Source organism: Periophthalmus magnuspinnatus, chromosome 12 (genome assembly GCF_009829125.3).
Source record: "Periophthalmus magnuspinnatus isolate fPerMag1 chromosome 12, fPerMag1.2.pri, whole genome shotgun sequence".
NCBI classification, from domain to species: domain Eukaryota; kingdom Metazoa; phylum Chordata; class Actinopteri; order Gobiiformes; family Gobiidae; genus Periophthalmus; species Periophthalmus magnuspinnatus.
The window spans coordinates 8,940,973-8,961,211 of NC_047137.1; the positions used below are offsets into that span (position 1 = coordinate 8,940,973).

A 20,239-nucleotide genomic window follows, 5' to 3' on the forward strand; every position below is an offset into this window, starting at 1 on the left:
GTGTAATCACATCCGCTTTAAAACTACAAAACTCACACACAAGGGCCCCCGATAAGGAGCCCACTGCGTTGAGACAGATCCACACTCCACACTCCACACTCCGCCAGGACACGCATTGTGGAAATACTCGCTTAATATCGCAGTAGCATCATAGTATACGAATATTTACATCAGCTGTATATTTCTCGACCTTGTAACTTTGATTAACTGGCACTGATCGAGGGACTTTTGTAGTAAAAATGCCCTATAGTGTTAAGATGTTACCTGAACACCCTAGTTTGAATTCATATCAAATGTAAGATAATTATTATTAGTGTAGGTCTACTTACAAACAACTGCTGTGATCCGAGAAGAAAAAGTCCCGACGCCAGCGGTCTCAGGGTAGTCGAAGTGTTAAAACCAGACTCACTGGTGTAATTTGCGGTCCGTACTGCATTCTTGGTTTATGTGTGCATCCATGTCGAGGGCACTGATCACTACTGGCAACAGGTCCCACAGGTGAGGCACAGTCTGCGCAGCATCCGCCTCTCTACGTCCATCATGGCGTATTTATAGTCTCCTTAACCATAAGGCAAATGCGCTGATTTGGAAGATGCGCCATTGGGTTTCATTGTGACAGTGACTAAAGAAAGATATGAAAAGTTTGTGATTTGCATTGTTGTGGCGCGGTGCTGCCTTGAACCGCGTATTTGCGTACACTGTGTGCGTCCAATAGGCCCGTCGTTGAGGTTTAAACTCTGGTGGGCCTTATCTACTCCAGTACACAGCATAGGCATCATTTTGATTTACTGAACAGAAGTAGCCTACAACAATATAGACCGTATTGTTTTACTGTATTTTATTTTATTTTTACCTTTTGCTTTTTCCCCTATTTTGTATTATTACTTTATATCTTGCCTAATCTATTTGCATTTAGGGGGCACGCTCCGGTGTGGCTTACAAACACACGGTTTGGCTGCATTATAACATTTGGCCCAATTAAATCATTCGATTTCAAAATGGACAAGCCTAGAATTTGGGCTATTGCATATAAAAACCTTAAAGGGATGTTCTGAATTGGACTGAATAGTTGGAAGTGATTGAAAATTGGCCTATTTGAGATTGTTATGTAATTTGAAGAGGACAATCAAGGTGCCCACTCCGAACATCAGCGACATACCTTCGTGCTCCGCTCAACAATAGATGAGTGACACTTTTTATGGCCAATAGCACGAAGGCCTGGCAACAGGTTATGGAGTAAACGGAGCCACGCAGCCAATGGGAACAGGCGGGGGCGGGGATTAGCCGCTTGGTTTATGTTTTGAGTGAAGCCATACATGTTTGGTTGAGCATTGAATGAGGGGCCATCATCCCGGCGGCTCTGTAGAGGAATATCCCCTCAAAAGTGTCTTTAAACGGCTTTATGATGAGGACACGGGCCTCTATTACGGGCACCTGAGTGACACACACCGTCTGTGGACCTCCTCGGTGGGTAAGCGCGTGGTTTTATTCACAGCATGAGCTGCTTTTTGTGCGACTAAACATGCAGCCGACCTGTTTATTTGTCTGTGACACAAAAGTAGCAAGCTTGCTTGCTAGCGGATTTTTCCTGCTCGTTTTTAGATGCGAGGGGAGGAGGTTTGGGGAATCAGTCATTTGGAGACAAAAGAAGCCAGGATTTGTGTAGCTTACAGTCCAGTCCCCACACTGTTCCAGTTGAATACGGTCCCCTTTGTGGTTAGTTCGAGCCTATTGGAGTCTACATCCATTGTTAGGAGATGTGAGCCAAAGCGCTGCTGCTATAGCCTTTAGCCTTTTCATAGCGTGTGTGAATGTTAGCGATGTGTGCACCCAGAGGTAACCCAAACATATAGGTTCTCACACAAAAAGACCTCAGTGCAGACTAAACAAATGTGTAAGATGTGCTCACAAGGCCCTGAAAGCACTAGTCAGCATAAGAGCAGTAGACACATGCAGTGGAGCCATATCAGCACGTTTTGTGCTTTTTGTTTCTTGCACCGTGTGTTTCTTAAGGGGCTGCTACCACAGCCTGCAGGGGCTTACGTTCCAGAGGTGTGCTAGTCACAAGTGCAGCCTTTGTTAGTATGTGATCAAGGACAGCTATAGTGTTCCTGTTATAGCCTACACGTTTTTATTCTACTGATAATGCTTACTTTGATTGGCTTCTCCTTTAAAGCCTATAATTAATGCAAAAATCTTTAAATCAGCTTGAATGGACATGCAGAAAACATTCTACCCCACACTGCAGCCAATATGAATCTGTCTGCTAGAAGTTCAGGTGGTTGTGAAGTTAATTATTTCAAACATGCTTTAGTCTGTTCATTTTCCTGACCTGTACTAGAAGTGAGCAGTCCAAGGGTTAATCCAGGGAAATTAATTCTTAGAAGAAGCTTGGACCTCCAGAGTACCCTGCCGCTCTTATCCTTCCCTCCCCGGCTGCTCAGATAAAAACTCTACATCACAGGGGTATCAGTCTTTTAAGACTCATCGATCAATGGCACGCAGCACTTACCCACCCACAAATATCTTTCAGGAGCGCTAATGTTGTTATTTAATTTTCATGTTTGTAGATAACTTCCTGTGTTTGCACTTACTCCAGAGTCTCTCAGACAGGAGCATCGATCTCAAGAAGTTTAAAAGAGTAATGTTAACATAGACTTGTTTATGGAAGTTTTACTCAAATCACAGCAGCTGTATGCATTGCCAAATCTGCTTAATAGGAAGTTGCACTTTGTTGAACTCTGAACATTAGTCTTCGTCTTATTCAATACAATTTGCTATAGTCTATTGTCTTTTCTTTATATAGTTTGAATATAAAGGGATGCCAAATACATTATGAAGCTTAATATAGTTGTACTATTATCTCTTATCATCAACATTTATTCACCTCTTTGTTATAAAAAAAAAAAAAAAATTAAATAAGGCAATACAGGTCAGCAAATAATACTAATAAATACAAAGATTTCAAACTTGATTTTGATGCTAATCAAAATCCTCCTCTGATTTAAAAACAAGCTTTGTTTTTTAGAAAATATAATACAATTTTCAACTCCAAGTAATAAAAGTAATATTTTTCTTAAATGTTGTAAAATAGTCTTAAATCTATACTGAAACTAATATAATACAACTATTGAGGAAATGTCCAGTTCTGTCCTAATTTTTGTGATTTTTGAACCCTCCAATATCAACGTTCTAATCAATGTTCTGTTCTAATTAGTAGTTTAGTATTGAGTGGGTATTGATTTTTGAGTCTTGTCAAAATTTAGACTTGAATTTTGGTTTTGGATAACTATCTTTGACAATATATTATGGTTGCTTTATTATTCTAATTGCGGAATCTTACTAAAGCCACAGTATGTAACTTTTCTCTAAAATGTATATTTTATTTTAGTTGTGTTAATTGCACTGAAAAACCTGCATTCTTACTCTGAATGAGCTTGTATCTCCACAAACCTGGCTCTTACTTGGTCTGGAGGAGGCCCTTCTCCTGCTTGTTTTCATAAAAATGCTGTACCTTTGGCTATAATCCTCCACAGTATGGCATAACACTTCAAATGTTCTTAATGAAGTGAAGTATAGTTTTAACTTTCCTTGGAATCCTGCAGGTTACATGTGACCTCCAGTAGCTTTTAAATTACTAAATGTTGTGTTACTTGTGTTTCTTGTATTTCAGTTCTTTTTTTCCAATAATTTCTTTTCTCTTTTTGTCTAGGTTTGAATTGTACCAGCTCCCAGTTGCTTGCCACTTGAGACATCCAAGGACAAATGCCTTAAGTTTCATATTATAGAAACATTGCATTCGCTTACAGACCCCAACCATTTTCTATTTCCTTATATCCAACATTTCACCGGTCTTCACAACACATTACCAATCCACCACACTCCAGCCACTATGTCGTCCATCCTGCCTTTCACTCCTCCGGTTGTGAAGCGCCTCCTGGGCTGGAAAAAGAGTCCGAGCGGGACCGGCGGCGCAGGCAGTGGGGGCATCGGAGGCGTGGGGGAGCAGAATGGAGGGGGACAGGAGGAGAAGTGGTGCGAGAAGGCTGTCAAGAGCCTGGTGAAGAAGCTGAAGAAGACTGGGCAGCTCGATGAACTGGAGAAGGCCATCAGCACACAGAACAGCAACACCAAATGTGTCACTATACCCAGGTGAGCCAGCCAAGAGAGCGCAAGTGGAGATTTTGTTCTGTTTAAGCGCTACAGGGAAAATAAAACATTCTTGATAATGGATGTAGTCTTTACTATTGCATTTAAATAGGCGTTATTACACTTCTGTGGGGTATTAACCTCTAAGATATAACATCTGTAGATCATCATGTTACCTTTTATTGTTGTGAGTCTCCGTTTGGTCTCCGCGCTAAGTCATTCCCCCTTTAGTGTGTATCCCGCTAATAAAACTTGTACATTACATCAATTTTGTCAAGTTGTTGTGTACAGTTTTGTATCATATTTTTGTATATTTATGGAGAATTGTCGTGTGGCAACATAGGTGACATATGCTTGTAGGCTGAGTTTTGGACAAAATCGTACAAATAACGGTAAGAGTTTGAATAGGGTCCAGGAGAGATCGCTAAGTTACTGAAACAAGCATAGATAACTTCTAAAATCTCTGATGAAGGAACATCATTATAAACATGGTAGAAAGCTAAAAAAGTAAAAGATCTTTGCATAATACCCCCCTCTTTATTAAAAAAAAAAAATTGGGTTTACGTAGTCTTATTGGGTATATTTACATGGCCAAACTTTCATAACTAAAACAACCTCATAATAATCAGGCAAGTGTTGTGTTTGGAAGACAAAATTCAGTGACAGTACAATGAACTTTGAAATAACTAAATGCATCTCAACCATAGCTTTCACAAATCTACATTGTAGAATGTTGTTCGGATGTTTCAAAAGTAAGTGAATATTGCTATCATGGTTTCAGTGCATGTAGGTTTTAGCCTGATGATTTAGTGGTGACTAAAATGTCCCAATGTTTTAGTTAATATTTTGGCTTATTTAATTTGTTCGGAAAATGGGGCTGGGTGATATGACAAGTTTTTGTTTTTTCATGATTTCATCATGAGTTTCAATTTTAATTTGCCTTGATTAAAAATAGCTTTCAGTATTAATTTCCTGAACATAAACAATACAGACTTAATCATTGCCATAGACCCAAACATATCTTTGACGATTTTAAAAATGACTAAACCTGGTTTCAAATTCAGATAATTGCACAGCCCTGTGTGAGGAAGATAAAAGATTTGGTCAAGTTTTTGTTTCGAATTGAAGAAATGTTATGACACTACATGGACAAGGATTCACGAGAGATTTACTAAGGTGAAGATGCACATTGGATGTTTGGAGCCATGACAAAGAATTTAAATGAATTGACCTTTAGCCAGGGAAAAAAAATGGCAAAAAACTAAACGGATGACTTTTGGCAGAACACCCATAAAAGTGAAATCAGGCTGATATGGCATTTGGACGTTTGCAAAAAGTATTTATTGTGTAATGCTGGACTGACTTCCACATTTGGTCATGGTGTACGGGTAGTAGGGCAGCAGAACAGAAAATGCATTAGAGGAAGCAGATGGTCATTACTAATATAAGGGATATCCAACATGCTTACAAAAACCTTGATTTGCTTACTTTGCGCAGCGATTAAGTTTTATGGGATTATGGGAACACTTCAGTCTGTGCACCATATTTTTCTTCTTAGGAAAAGTTAAAGCAGACCTATTATGCAAAATCAACTTTTTAAGCTTTAACTATCTTTCCCCTTCTCATTTATCCTCTCTAAGTTGTATTTAGCATGATTCATGCATGTTTGAATAAACTCTGTACACCTGTTTTCATCCCCCGTTTTCACCACCATTGGCGTAAGCCCACTGCTCTGTATTTACTTTGTTCTCTAATTTTATTTTCTTACTGATGATACACGTAGGCTTCAGCAGCGTTGCAGTCTTTTTGGTACAAATGAAAAAAATCAGCTACTCACTAGCGTTATTTGCAGCCTTCCATCAGAGGTGCCAATAGCTCTTTGTTGTGATGATGTTTACGGCGATGTCTGCTCCCTTTGGGCACCAGTTCTCTAACGTGGAAGGCAGCTGACTTGTTTCTTTTATTACGTTGTTTTAGATCAATATTGCTAATTAAAATGTCCAAATTATAACGTAATGATTCATGGGGCAGCTCTGAGGGCAGCATTTGGCCCCGGGACCACAGTCTGAACACCCCTACCATAAATGTTACATTGCAACCTTTATTTGGTTGATAATGCATTTTAAAAGTCAAAATGTACAATAGTAATGATTTATTAAATGATCAATTAAACACTGACTAGTCAACTACTAAAATAATCATTAGTTGGAGCCTTAATTTAAAGAATTTTGGATCCTGGTATAATTCTCTCTACTTTATTGAATTCACCTTACATTAATATTACTATAGCTTTTAACTTGGAGGTTATCAAAGTTCTTTTTATGTTGATTCAGCTTAAGAAGCTGCAGCCAGTCTCTATAATACCTCCTTGCATAATTAAAGTAACCTTCCACTTGGCTAGATCCTTAGCTTTAAAAGGTTTCCCATTTTGTCATCATTTAAACCTTCAACCGCGCTATTTTATTTTGATGGATAAATGAACTAGTTGAGATTCTGCAGGTCCTATTTCCTTAAGTATAGATTTCTCCAGCGCTGGTTTATTGGACGCAGTGAAACCTTATCACGACCAAACTGAGAGAGGATTCGAGGCTAGCATGTGATTACTGTCAGTCAATCAAAGCTAGCTAAACGGCTCAGTTTTTTTAAGATTGTGTTAGATTTCACTACTGGTTATCTAAGCTGTCCAACTCAGACCTTATCTTGTATACTCCGTTTTCTATAATGGAAAAATGTAGTCGACTAAGAATTTCTTTCAACTACAGAATTGAGTAATTTGTTATTAAACACGTATTACTATAAAGACAGTTCCTTTAAATAAAACCTGTCACAACTATATTATCGCACAGATATTGATACTGGGATATTACTAATCCTAACACAGTTGTTTCTCACCAGCTTTTAAATATATTTTATATAAAAAGCTAAATCAACTTTTTGAGCTTTCAACCATGTCATAACATTGTTCCCTCATCAAATCACATGCCTGAAGTGGTTTTCTGAACCATTCTTGCATGTTAAACTTTTTAATGTTGTTTTTGGTGAATTTAGCATATTCAAACCAACAAAAGGTAACATGGGGATCTAAATATGTTGTGTTTAACAATTAATACCCTATAGAAGTATAATACCCACTCTTTAAGGATATCTATTTGACAATACTGGTACAGGGGTGAGGTCCACATTGTGCTGTGCATTTAATCAAATTTGAATTATGTTTGAGATTTATTTCTAATTGTGAATCATGATCAACCAATTTGAGAAATGCCCAGCCCTAGGTCAACATACCGGTGTATATATACAGTACAAGGATAGTGGGACTTGTAGTTGTAGTAATACTTGAATGTTTCTTGTAGCTGTAATTCCTCACTTCTTTTAACATTCCTGGCTACTTCACAAGACAAAAGTAAGCCTGATAATTCCTGTCTGGAGATAGCCTTTGGCTGTGTGGGCCTTTGGGAAGAGGTAGTCCATGTCTAAGGACCTCTGTATCTACTGACACAGACATTAAGCATGGGAAACTGTTCCGGAAAATCCAATGACCTCAAAGAGTGATAAAGTGTGTTGTTTTAAAAAAATACAGTCCGATGCTACTATGAAACTCTTCCACTATTGTTTTGGAAATAAGAGGAGTGATTATTGTGCAGACTAAAGATGCTGATAAAACATGTCTGTGTGGTTTTGAGTCAGCGGTGTGGAAGTGGTCTAACCTTGTCAACCGCTTAGCCAAATTATTGCAGTTATCATAAGGCATGTACAATTGATACTTTGCAGCCAATGTCATCAACATACACTGGGGGTATGAAGCTAACTGGAGGGACTGCTCTGTCTGAAGCTGTGTTACTCAAGTTAGCCTTTATCTGAGCTTTATTTTAACACAATCTCATGAGAAAGAGCTGATTTAGTTCAAACTGCAGGTCAGATGATTTGTGCTCTTAAACAAATCTCTCAGACATAAAACTACAGTCACAAACTAGCTAGCACTTTGCGTACAAATTGTGCTATACAAATACATTTGCCTTGCCTAGCATTAGCCAACTGTTTTTCCATTAGTCGCACTCACTTCTTTTTATTGGACATCAAATGCCTAAATGGGACCATCAACACTCGCATTGATGAAAATGTGTTCTTGAGTTTTCAGACAATTTTATTTACTATAGAATTTTCTAAAAATAACCTGTGTCGTCAACATGGAACTCACTGCTACTTCCTGTATTTTTGTACTTGTCAACTTTTTTTCCACAAACTTCCAATTGACTGATGTAAAACTATGATAAATATTTACCACAGGTACTATCCCAAAAAAACATACACTTTAAAGAAACTTGTGCTTGGTTGATCCATTCCAGCTAAATTTATATCAAAATATACAAAAGGGTGAAAATAAGGAAAATGGCATGTTCTTCTTCACAAAATTAACTAACGCTGCAAGATGTGAGAAATCTTCTTTGAGAGATACTTGTGACCTTTTAAGAGTTAGAGGAAGGCATCGGCTGTGTCTGGAGATAGTATTTGCAGGGGCCGGTAGTGGTCCTTCTCTCTGAGTGGGGAAGTGATAAGTGTCCAGATAGCACACATTTCTGCTCAGGAAGGATCAAAAGTGTGTTCATTGTGTTGTCATGTCAATACATTTGTGTAGTATTTTTGATTTTTTCTCACACTATTGACATGTATATTAATGTAACATGTTTTTTCATCAACAACAGCATATACAAAAGATATGATGAGTCATTGATTATTTAATGTGTTGGTGTAACCAGACAATGCAAGAGACTAACCTTAATATACCGGTTGTTTTTTTTTGTTTTTTAGTAAAATAAATTCAAAAAACATATGTAAATCTGTTTGGAGCAGACATGACACAACTGATAAGTACCAGACCAGTACCTAAACAATTCCTATGTTTTGTCATTATTATTTGCTACCTATTCCTGTATTTGTCTATTTTGGTACCAACTTTCGCTACCTTTTTGCATTTCAATATGATGGCATTTTAACGTTGCTTCTATACCGTAGTGGTACCTTTTAAATGATACCCAGCCCTAGACACATCAAAGCAATTAATTTGAACACCATTATCTTGACACTAATGTTGCTTTCATGAGGTGTCGGATGAATTGTAAATGCAACTTTCCGAGTGGAAGTTGTACGTGAAGTTGTTTGCTCAAGTTTGAGAAATGAGTTGTTCTTACTACTTCTAGGATTCCCAAGTTGTGATGTCGAGGTGTTGGTAGTCAAAATAGAGTTCACAGCAAGTAAAAGATGGAAAGATATTTTGAACTACTGTAGGCAGTAGTTTCTGCTCAAAACATTGAATCTAAAATGGATACAGAGTTCTCAGCTTCCAACCAAAAACACCCAAACACACACAGATCGAGTGAACAAGTCCTGCCCTTGAAATCTCTTATCCAACCTGCCTGACTTGCACATGAAAGCAGCATACATTTTTGGTGATGGAAAAGCCTGGTTTAACCTTTTGCATTGTCTGATCCTTCATGTATGTTCTCATGATCACACCATTTGTTTTCTTATCAGATGAAAGCGGGCAGCGTCTTCTTTCATTTGAAAGATGATTTTAGTATTTATTTGACTACTGACTCATACCATGTTTACCATCAGTTTGCTTTTCTTTTCATCCTTTTGCACTGTGTGTGTGTTGTTCTTGTGTGTCTGTCCTCCATAGCAATTGCTCAGATCTTTGGGGGCTAGGCTCAGGCCACACGATAGAGCAGTGGGAGTCTGCAGGCATGTACGGATACCAGGACCACGGCAGGTGAATGCATCCTTTTACAAGCTCTCCGCCATTTAAATTACTGTCTGATCTAATCTATTATCTATTAGTTTAATACATATACACGATACTGCCTACGCTCTGTTTGGTAGTCCTAACATATTTCACCATATAAAATACATGGAAAGTAGGCTGTACTAAATGGCATGCTGACAGGGGTACTTGCTGTTTACTTGAAAATTCTAATTTAGAGTAGATCTTTTGTTTAATGATGAGGTGGATAATAGAATAAATAAATTGATAAGAGCCAGTTTCCATCTTGACCAAAATCTAGACTGGTTATTGTGGTGAGAGAAAATGCCACTTTGTTATAAATGTTACCTTTTTTAATAGTTAACAAGTCTTGTTGGGTGCATTTTAGCTTTTCTGGTGGTGGTGGAAACGCCACCTGCTTGTTTCAGAGTCTGAAAAGATGTTGGCGCTTTGCCTTGAATGTTCCAAAGAATTGTGGAGAACTTGGCCATGTTGCATTTATACATTTCTTTTATTGTCAAAACAACATTGAAAAACCTGATTTCTTTTTTTAATTTTATTTTTTGTAATGTGGCCAGGCTCACCTGTCCACAGATCTGGCCTATAATGTGTCCTGGTGGCATCATCTGCTTATCTCCGTGGAGATGAATAAGTGTAATGTCATACTGTACATAATCTGTCCATGGAGACAAGCAGTCGATGGACCCTCCACCAGAAAGGTTACATGGTGCATCTTTTAAGACCTTGTTAATAATCAAAGATTATTAGTACTCTGCTTTTCACTATATTGCATAACCAGTTCCCACCATGGCCAAAAATCTAAAACTTTCTGGATCAAAAACCCTTTAACACCATAATATAAACCCCATCTCTCACCCATGCCCCCTCACCCCCTGACAGGTCACTGGACGGCCGCCTCCAGGTGTCTCATCGTAAGGGCCTGCCCCACGTCATCTACTGCCGCTTGTGGAGATGGCCCGACCTGCACAGCCACCACGAGCTGCGCGCCATCGACACCTGCCAGTATGCCTTCAACCTCAAGAAGGACGAAGTGTGCGTCAACCCCTACCATTACCAGAGAGTGGAGACGCCTGGTAATTATCCTCCAGACATGTGCTTCATAAAACACCGCCAGCTCAGTCCCTCAAGGTGTCCCCTGTCAAGGCTGTAATCATTGAACCTGCAGATGGAGACTTTGTACTGTTCTATTTTTCAGATTTATATATATTTATATTTTATATAGCTCTTAGGGCTACAGCGGTTAGTCGATTATAAAAAATAATCGTAGTCATATTATCACAATCATTATCTGGACTATACGAACGCATATGAAAAGACCTCTTGATGGTAAAAGATGGTAGCATTTTTAAATAGAGTTTGCAATTTTAGTATCATGATGACACCATTTTGATTCTGATACCACAATGATAAAAAACAAAACTCTATTTAGACAATGGAATGCCATTTTCAACATTAAATTGTACTTTTATTTATAGTACCATGTGGCCTTATATGTGTAATCCTTAGGTTCCGTAGGTTCCATAGTGGTCCGTACTAGGTGTGATTTTATATTTGTTCTGATACAGCTCAAGATCATTCTAAAGCTGTTCAGGAAAGCTTCATTTCCATCTTTTGAATGTGACTTTTAGTATCGATCAATATCTTTTTTGTGAGACTTTTGACAACCCTATTGAATCAAAGTGTCAAAAAAAAAAAAAGAATAATTTCCATTTTCATTAATAGTACACTTTATTCATAAACAATCTGTCTGGAAGCCCTCAGTCATCACATTTCAACATTTTATTTAGTTGAAAATGTATTTAACAATAGAAATAATTGTTTAAGCAGTTGACTAATTAAAAAGATTATCGCTGACTAGTTGACAACAAAAATACGTTTACATCAATACAACTACCATGGCTGTAAAGATAAAAAGTAAGCACTCAGATATGAAACCAAGTCTTTTAAAGAGATAGTTATTAAATGTACCAAATACCCAACATAGATCGACAGACTGGGGTGATCGATAAAGACAAAAATCTTTTAAAAATTTTAAAAATATCTAAATACTGTTAACAATAATGCAAAAAACTACCAGAAATGTGCCAAAACATACATGTAAGTAAATTTGTTGAGGTCTAGCAGCTTTCACAGCTTTCAAAGACCAGAGCAGAGTTTGTCGTCATGTTAATGCTAACAACTAGCATGCTAACCATGCACTTCCTCATGTCAGACAATAAAACTCTTTATCATTAGATGCAGATAATAAACAGACACATTTTGAACAAATACATGGAAAAAATCTAATACAGGGCCTTAGTTTAGGCCCTGTAACAGATTTTTTTCCATGTATTGATTACACTTGATTCATGATGGAAATTACTTGGAACACAGTAGCTCAAAAGATATAATATAAAAAGTAGCATTTTATATATAAAATGATATGTAAAATGTTGCAAAATTTGTCAATTATGTTGACCAGAGCAAAATTGCTTTGTGCTTCAGTGCTGCCCCCAGTGTTGGTACCACGCCACACAGAGATTCTGACCGAGCTTCCTCCTCTAGACGATTTTGCAAATTCTATCCCTGAAAACACCAACTTCCCAGCTGGAATCGACCCTCCCAACAATTACATACCAGGTGAGACATACACTTCAGTTTAGACAAGTTTGTTTTGTAACTGACATACTCTTTCAGGATCTTGAAATAATGTAATTCGCCTAGTGTCTGATCTGTTATGTTTCCTCATCAAAAACATACCAGGAGTTGTTTTGTTTCAGCCACACATGTTTAACACACAAATCTTGCATATTTAGGCTGAGTTCTTTTCTCAGATGTAAAACCTGTCATGTGATAATGCAGTGCTCCACTGTGTTATTAAACTCCATAGATCTTCACCAGGATGATTTGGACCATTTCAGCCCTGGAATTTCCATTTTCTACTGAACTAAATGTGAAACAGAGCATTTTGAGCTTTAATTAATCCTTTTTTTTATTAGTCCATCTACATCTCTAAGGTATGATTTTAATGGTTTAACAACATAACATTAAAGCTTAAAGCTCACAAGAGTCAATTTTGTGCAATACAAGAACTTTTAATTCACAAAATGCAAGCAGGGTTTTTTTGTTGTCATTGCTCAAGGGTGGTGTGTCTGAAAAAAGTTTTAGAAGCACTGTTTTTAGCTAGACACCCTAATTGAGCTATTAGCAGTCTAAGCTTTGAATAGAGCGACTGGGAACAGCTTTTAGGTAAATCATTGCAAGGTTGACTTCTTACTGGGAACATTTTGTAATGTTTTTTGACTTTAGTGTACAAGTTGAATCAGTGGTCTCACCAGTATTTTTACCAGACGCACCAGACTAATTAGATTATCTATTCAGTGCTTTTTGGAGTTGCGATTTACAAAATTATAAACTCTGTTGTATTTTCATTGCTTTGTTTTGCTTTGATTGTATACAGAGACTCCGCCACCCGGATACATAAGTGAGGATGGCGAGACCAGTGACCAGCAGATGAATCAAAGTATGGAATCAGGTAGGCTAATATTAAGTACTTGTGCAATGTACACGAACAGTGATGGTGTGTAAGTGACCAGTTTGTTTGTGGAGATTAGCAAAATGTCAAAGGTTAATAACATCCCATTTCTGTCTTCTAGGGTCTCCATCAGAATTGTCCCCAAGTACTTTATCTCCAGTCAGCCATGGACTAGGTATGGAAAGAAAGTATTAAGATCAAACTTGATTTTAATTTAGGCATGAATACATTTAACATTCTTAGTAATTTCAGTCTCATTTCAGTGCCCTTATTAATTAACCATAAAAAAACAAACTGTACATTTTTTAAAGAACACATTGAGGATTATTCAAACATGCATGAATCACTCAAATTACAACTTCAGGTGAGGTTAAAGATGAGGGTGCGTTTTTGGAACATGATTAAAAGCTCTTCAAAATCAACTTAGTGTTTTTTAGTTGATGAGTGCCATATCATCAATATATGGATTTAGAATACTTCCAAAAATCTAGGTTTCTAATAATTTGCATGATTGGTCCTTGTCCTCCCTCACAGACCTCCAGCCGGTCACCTACAGCGAGCCGGCGTTCTGGTGTTCTATAGCCTACTACGAGCTCAACCAGCGAGTGGGAGAGACCTTTCACGCTTCGCAGCCATCACTGACTGTCGATGGCTTCACTGACCCCTCCAACTCTGAACGCTTTTGTCTAGGACTACTCAGCAACGTCAACAGGAACGCAACTGTGGAGATGACAAGGAGGCACATAGGTACAGGCACAGTATGATACATTTTACATAAAGACATTAGCTAAATAATATGAATAATTAAAACATTTTTCCCTGTGTTTCATTAGATTTGTCATTTATGTTTATAAAATGAAGATTCAGTTCAAGTTCTAAATGCAGCCATGATTTGAGCATGGGAAATGACTAGAAAGTATAAATGACAAAAAATATCAAACTCTATTTTAATTCTAAGGAGAGGGCTTGATACAATATTGATGCACAATGATACAGGAATGTTCTTTTATAATGATATAATGTAATTTTTCAACACAAAATGATCACACTTTCATTTTACATTGTTTTAAACTGGTACTGATGTAGGTCAAGACCATTCAGTATGAAATGAATAGTTTTGATACTAGTTTTGGTATCAATGAGTATCTGCGCATCAACACTTTTCACAGTTGCTTCTCATACAATAATCCCATGCAATCCAGAGAATGTGTTGATTTAAAAGAGTTGGCAGGTTTTATACATAAAACCTCATGGAGACAAAGGGAAATTTAGTTCTTTAGACATTGTGTTACCTAAATATTTTGCAGCTTTTACAACCATTCAGATTTCAGTGTGATTGCTACTAATCTAATAGCCCTTTTTATTACCTTTTTTAAAATTGTCTTTCTTGTCTCATGATTTTTTTGCTACACTTTTCTTGAGGACCGTCTTGGTTGACCCCTGCATTTCTCTGCTTTCAGGTCGCGGCGTACGATTGTATTACATTGGAGGAGAGGTCTTTGCCGAGTGCCTCAGTGACAGTGCCATTTTTGTTCAGAGCCCCAACTGCAACCAACGATACGGCTGGCACCCGGCCACAGTCTGCAAGATACCATCAGGTTTTGAAACACGCATGCCTACTTGCATTTATCTTTAAGTATGCTATATAAACAAGGTCATGCATAAGTATAATTTGTCAGGACATGTGGAGGGTATATATTAAGTTTGTTGAACATGGTAGCGGGGATGAGGGAGCAATGGAGGAACACTGATGTCATCCACAATGTGCTTGTGTTTCTCAACTCCCACACACACAGTGACTCATCTGTACCCGTCTTAACTTTCAACATTTCAGTCATGGCCAAACAAGCAGTGTGATATGTAGCATTAGGGTGGCAGTACTTGCATAGGGTTGCACTGTTAGAAAATATTAACAACGCAAGTGGATAGTTTACATCGGACTCTTCATTATCTTCTTTTTGTATTTGTCTTTTATAGGCTGCAATTTGAAGATCTTCAATAACCAGGAATTTGCAGCACTCCTGGCCCAGTCTGTCAACCAGGGCTTTGAGGCTGTGTACCAGCTAACAAGGATGTGCACCATCAGAATGAGCTTTGTGAAGGGCTGGGGAGCAGAATACAGGTGCCAACTGTTGCAAATATACTTTTCCTACTTTCGTTACTCTCATTTCATAATCATCTGTTCACCTATTACCTTTTACACATATATGTAGCTTGGGAATGCACCATCAGATATCTGATCTGTGTGAAAATCTAAACCTGAATAAGGACCAGAGGGCACCCGCTCACATGTGAATGCATGTTTTTCAAAACAGTTTCAAGCAATAAAACACCCGTAATTAAGTAGATGAAAGATGGATACATTTACCGCAATGCTGTGGCAAACCTGAAAGGTTACATAGTGCATTGCTAAATGCTAATGAGTCAAATTATGTAGTAGGGGGAACTGACCCAAACCTCACTAGTGTGTTTGGCATTATTGCCATGTATAATACTACTGGGAAATTTTGATTTGTTTCTTGTTTTGCATTTTCTTCTGCAGAAGACAAACTGTCACCAGCACTCCCTGTTGGATTGAGCTCCATCTCAATGGCCCCCTCCAGTGGTTGGACAAGGTGTTGACTCAAATGGGTTCCCCTTCAGTCCGCTGCTCCAGTATGTCTTAAACTGAGTCATCAAATGCTGACACATGTAAACAGGAAGTCAAAAAAGAGACAGATCTGTCAAGTCCACTCCAAAATGGGGGAAAAGACTATGGATCTTTGATAGATAGACGGGATAAACACGGATCAGTGTGGGCCAAACGTCAGCGTGACATTCCAGTCATCTCGGGACATATTCAACCTTTACAATTTCCAAACTAATTGATGTCATAATGGACCAAACGTTTTTACTGGATGCTCCAAAACACTAAACACAGTGTCGACAGAACTGTTTTGGCAGTAATTTATGCATGTAACTCACTCAACATACTTAGTAGGCTCATGTCACCTTGTTATTCCATGCAGTTTGTCGTTTTCTTTTGCAGAAACATTCATATAGAAGGCTTTTTCTCGGGTTACCTTTTTAAACCAAAGCCAACTAACAGCAACCTATCAATTAATAGAGATTTTAAATCATTAAGTCATTTTATTGGAATATTTGTCAATGACCAGCCCAATATTATCAATGTTATTTTTATTTTTTTCTGAGTGACCGATGTTGAAACGAGTTTTGGCCAGATTTGGCTTAAATGATGTAGATGCCTTCTTGAGTGGCTAACCAGCAAACATAACTGGAATGTATAAGCTACAGGCTATTGAAAACAACTGTGTCGATTGACTCATGATAATTAGACGCAAAAATCTACAAAATTTTCCCAGTTTTCTATAGTTCTTTGAGACCCAACAAATTGCACTATACTTTACTTTTGCACATCCTTTTTATTAATAAGGAATGTGCAGTATGGACCTTCACATTTTTGATTGGCACAATGTCCTAAACTAACATGCAGTATTGTCATCTGGTCTTTGCAACATCTAGTTTTACTACTGATGTTCTTAACAGCTTCTATACTGTTATTGCACTGCCCCAAAAATATGCACCCTTAATAATGTTACATGAGTGTTGCAAAATATGCAGCGAGGAATGTTTATGAAGCCCAATGAAAGGCGGAAATGGCAGATATTTTTTATACATAATTTGTGAAAGAATTCTATGCTCTTTTTTGACCTACATGCCCTTGTTGAATTGGCTTTTATGCTGTTTTGAAATGTCTAAATTGGATTTTCTCTGATCTATAACCAGCTTGTTCAGTATTGTTCAGAATTCTACACCCAAATCTTTCAAGTATTTAAGCTTTAAACGACAAGCTAGGTAAACCACAAATTAATATTACTTTACACATTCTTTGTATTTTCTTATATTTTCTATATATATAGATCTATTTAAAATTTCCCACTTTTCTTTAGAAATCAGTATTTTAGAGTATGCCCTTTATTGCCTGTTATTTTACAATATCACAGCATGATGAAGTAATAATAAACATGATGTACTATATATTGCATTTCCACTGAAAAAAATGAAGTGCGAGCTTTTTGGACACAATTGGCCTTAAGATGCCCCAATTATGCAATTTCTGGAAAAGTGGCTGTTTTGGTTTAAATCAGCTTGTTTGTTAGTACGTACAAAGTATTCCTTTGCTGACAAGATGGATAAGAATATGGTCTTGTATGGCAAAGGCCTTTCTACAACTGCCAGCTGTAAAAATGGTGGGCTCAATTGTCACAAATTAGTGTTTGTTTTTTTTTTCTTTTATACCGAACATATTATTGAAGACTGTATAGATTAAACTTTAAAAAAATCTGATGTATTAATCATTACATTTTGCCTTTCAACAGCTCTGGCATTAAAATGACTGTGGGTGTGTTTAAATGCGTACAGGACAGTGTAATATTGGTCTTGGTCCCGTCACTAAAAATATAGCACTTGTTTGGGCACCCAAGCAATTATGAATTTTGTTAAAATAGGACCTTACATGTAAATAAGCCTATAATGTATGTAAATAACGTAAAAGGCAAAGAGGCTACACCTTAACGGCTTAAAGCTCGTAAGAGCCAATTTTATAGCCTTTAAGAATGTTGTTACCTCATCAAAAACATACCTGGAGTTATGTTTTGTTTCATTCACACATGATTGAGTAACCCTTTATTATTGGTTTGTCTACATCGCCAATGCTGAAAATGCTGTGATGTCAGCAGTCTTCAGGTAAATTGCTACCTTTTACCTTTTTTCAGTAGAGATGGGGCAATTCCATGACTGAAATTATCTAAATGATTCTAGTGAAGGTGTATGGAGCTTAAAAACACTGTTGATCCTTCCTTTATTACCACATGACATCACAAGGTAGAGCAAAGTGCTTTCTGCGTGTGAAGGAAACAAAACGCATGTCCAGGTATGTTTTCGATGAGGAAGCTACATCATAACAGATCAGAAAATGGCATAATATAGGCCCTAATTCAGGGTAAAGCACTCATTATAGCCTACATTTGTCAATATTGGACCATTGAGTCGCATGTAAACACATTCACCTTTTGCTATTTCCAATTGCATTATCTTTTAAAAATGTACTTTAGTCTGTACAATTCCCGTAAATATAGATTTTTATGTGAAATGGTTTGAGTTCTGCATTGCAATCATATTTGTGGTTCAGGACAGACAGGCAAGGTAAACACCAGCATTTCAAGAAACCATTTTATTGAATAGCGAAAACTCTATGGCTGCTGGCCTACATTTGTACTTGGAGGGGCTTCACAATATTTGGGTAATTGAAAAGCATTAATGGGTTAAGTACCGTATTGTATTCACTCTCTGTAACCCCACAGTTATTAAATAGTCCAATTGTTGCCCACCTGCCACCTCCAATTAGCCTATTTTCTTCAATAAGACCAACCGATGCATTTTTTTTCTTCTTTCAGCTCTGTTTTAATTTGATCTTTTTATAATTTGTAACATTGTCTCCAAGCGGCCCAACTCTGCTCGGGATTCTGCTATTCTGAAATGGGTGCCTTTGGGGGAAAGAATTTCTTGTCATGTCTTGTGATGTTGATGTATATTATTTCATGCATCCATGTTCTCTTTTTCTGTCGACTATGTATATTGCATTATTATAGACAATCTTAGGTTTTCTGTCTTCATCCTATCAAACTTCACTTTCACCACTATTCAGACATCTTACAGTGTAACTAATAAAGCTGTTTTAAATCAATTTTGTTCTAGTAAATTGTGGTGTTCTTTTAATTTAACGTGTACTATGAAACATTTCTGGTGTTGGGTCTGCCACCTGCTTGTCTCCATGGGGATGTTATTGTTTTTTTCTTTTGTTTCTTTAATGCCATACTGTGGAACATAACAAGCAAAGCAATAAAAACTCTATGGAAACTATGAACATGCTCTCAATCTGAAAAGTTACACAGCAAGATTGTGTTTTAATTTCCAAATGTAGTCAAAATTAATCTCTTGCAGGTGTTTTGCTCAAACTCCTACACAGTTACATTATTATATCATTACAATATTCTGAGTTAATTTAAATGCTTTTTATTGTATCTTTCAATTTAAAAGTGTAAACTACTATGAACTTCCATCTGCTTGCTTGCAAACACCAGAAACTGTAAGAAGTGTAAGATAATTTAATGTTTAATGCCATAATTTAATGCTATACTGTAAAATATTCACAGCCTGACTGATAGCGTAGGTGCCTATTTTATTGGAAAAAATCTAGGTCCTTCTTAAACATGATTTACTAATGTTATTCTCAGGTTTTTGTATTTCAATTTGATATTCTGATATAGCCCTATGCATAGATAACAAAATAACAAAAGAATAATCGACTAATAGACAAGCTTAATATCTATGAGTTAAATATTTTAACTAAGCAAAACAATGAAATTTTCATTGTTTTGCTTAGTTAAAATATGTAACTAAGCACTAAACACAGCATTTCACATTGAGTTTTAAAAGTAATGTTACGATTTTATTAAAAAAAAAAAAAATGAAAAAAGTTTATTTTCTAGAACGGACTGGAATGAGCATTTAGATGCAGCAGGGGGCGCTACAAGGTCACAAAATAATTTTTGAACCGAATCTATCGGTGTTCTCCATTAATACAGGAGACTGTGGAGGCCTCCCATAGTCTAGAAAGAACATGGAGTAAATATTGGCATAACAAAATCTCACTTTGTTGCTCATTGTACTACTAAACTAAACTTATAAAATAGACTCTATAGGCAATACGTGGCATTTGTGCCACCAAAATC

General features: G+C 37.1%; 1 protein-coding gene across 4 annotated transcripts; it reads left to right on the forward strand.

The window, feature by feature from the left end:
* The first annotated feature begins 1,265 nt into the window (after positions 1 to 1,265).
* Positions 1,266 to 19,191, forward strand: smad2 (SMAD family member 2). Of its 4 annotated transcripts, none has more exons than XM_033976070.2 (11): positions 1,266 to 1,471; positions 3,713 to 4,152; positions 9,830 to 9,919; positions 10,811 to 11,004; positions 12,416 to 12,550; positions 13,371 to 13,445; positions 13,567 to 13,620; positions 13,980 to 14,192; positions 14,906 to 15,043; positions 15,423 to 15,567; positions 15,988 to 19,191. In XM_033976070.2, the coding sequence occupies exons 2-11, from the start codon at positions 3,893 to 3,895 to the stop codon at positions 16,109 to 16,111; spliced, it is 1,428 nt and encodes a 475-aa protein (XP_033831961.1). In that variant the 5' UTR covers positions 1,266 to 1,471; positions 3,713 to 3,892; the 3' UTR covers positions 16,112 to 19,191. The 4 variants fall into 4 exon arrangements, with proteins under 4 accessions (XP_033831961.1, XP_055081649.1, XP_055081650.1 ...); XM_055225674.1 differs by having other exon boundaries at positions 1,266 to 1,467; XM_055225675.1 differs by lacking the exon at positions 9,830 to 9,919 and having other exon boundaries at positions 1,319 to 1,471.
* The last annotated feature ends 1,048 nt before the right edge of the window (positions 19,192 to 20,239 follow it).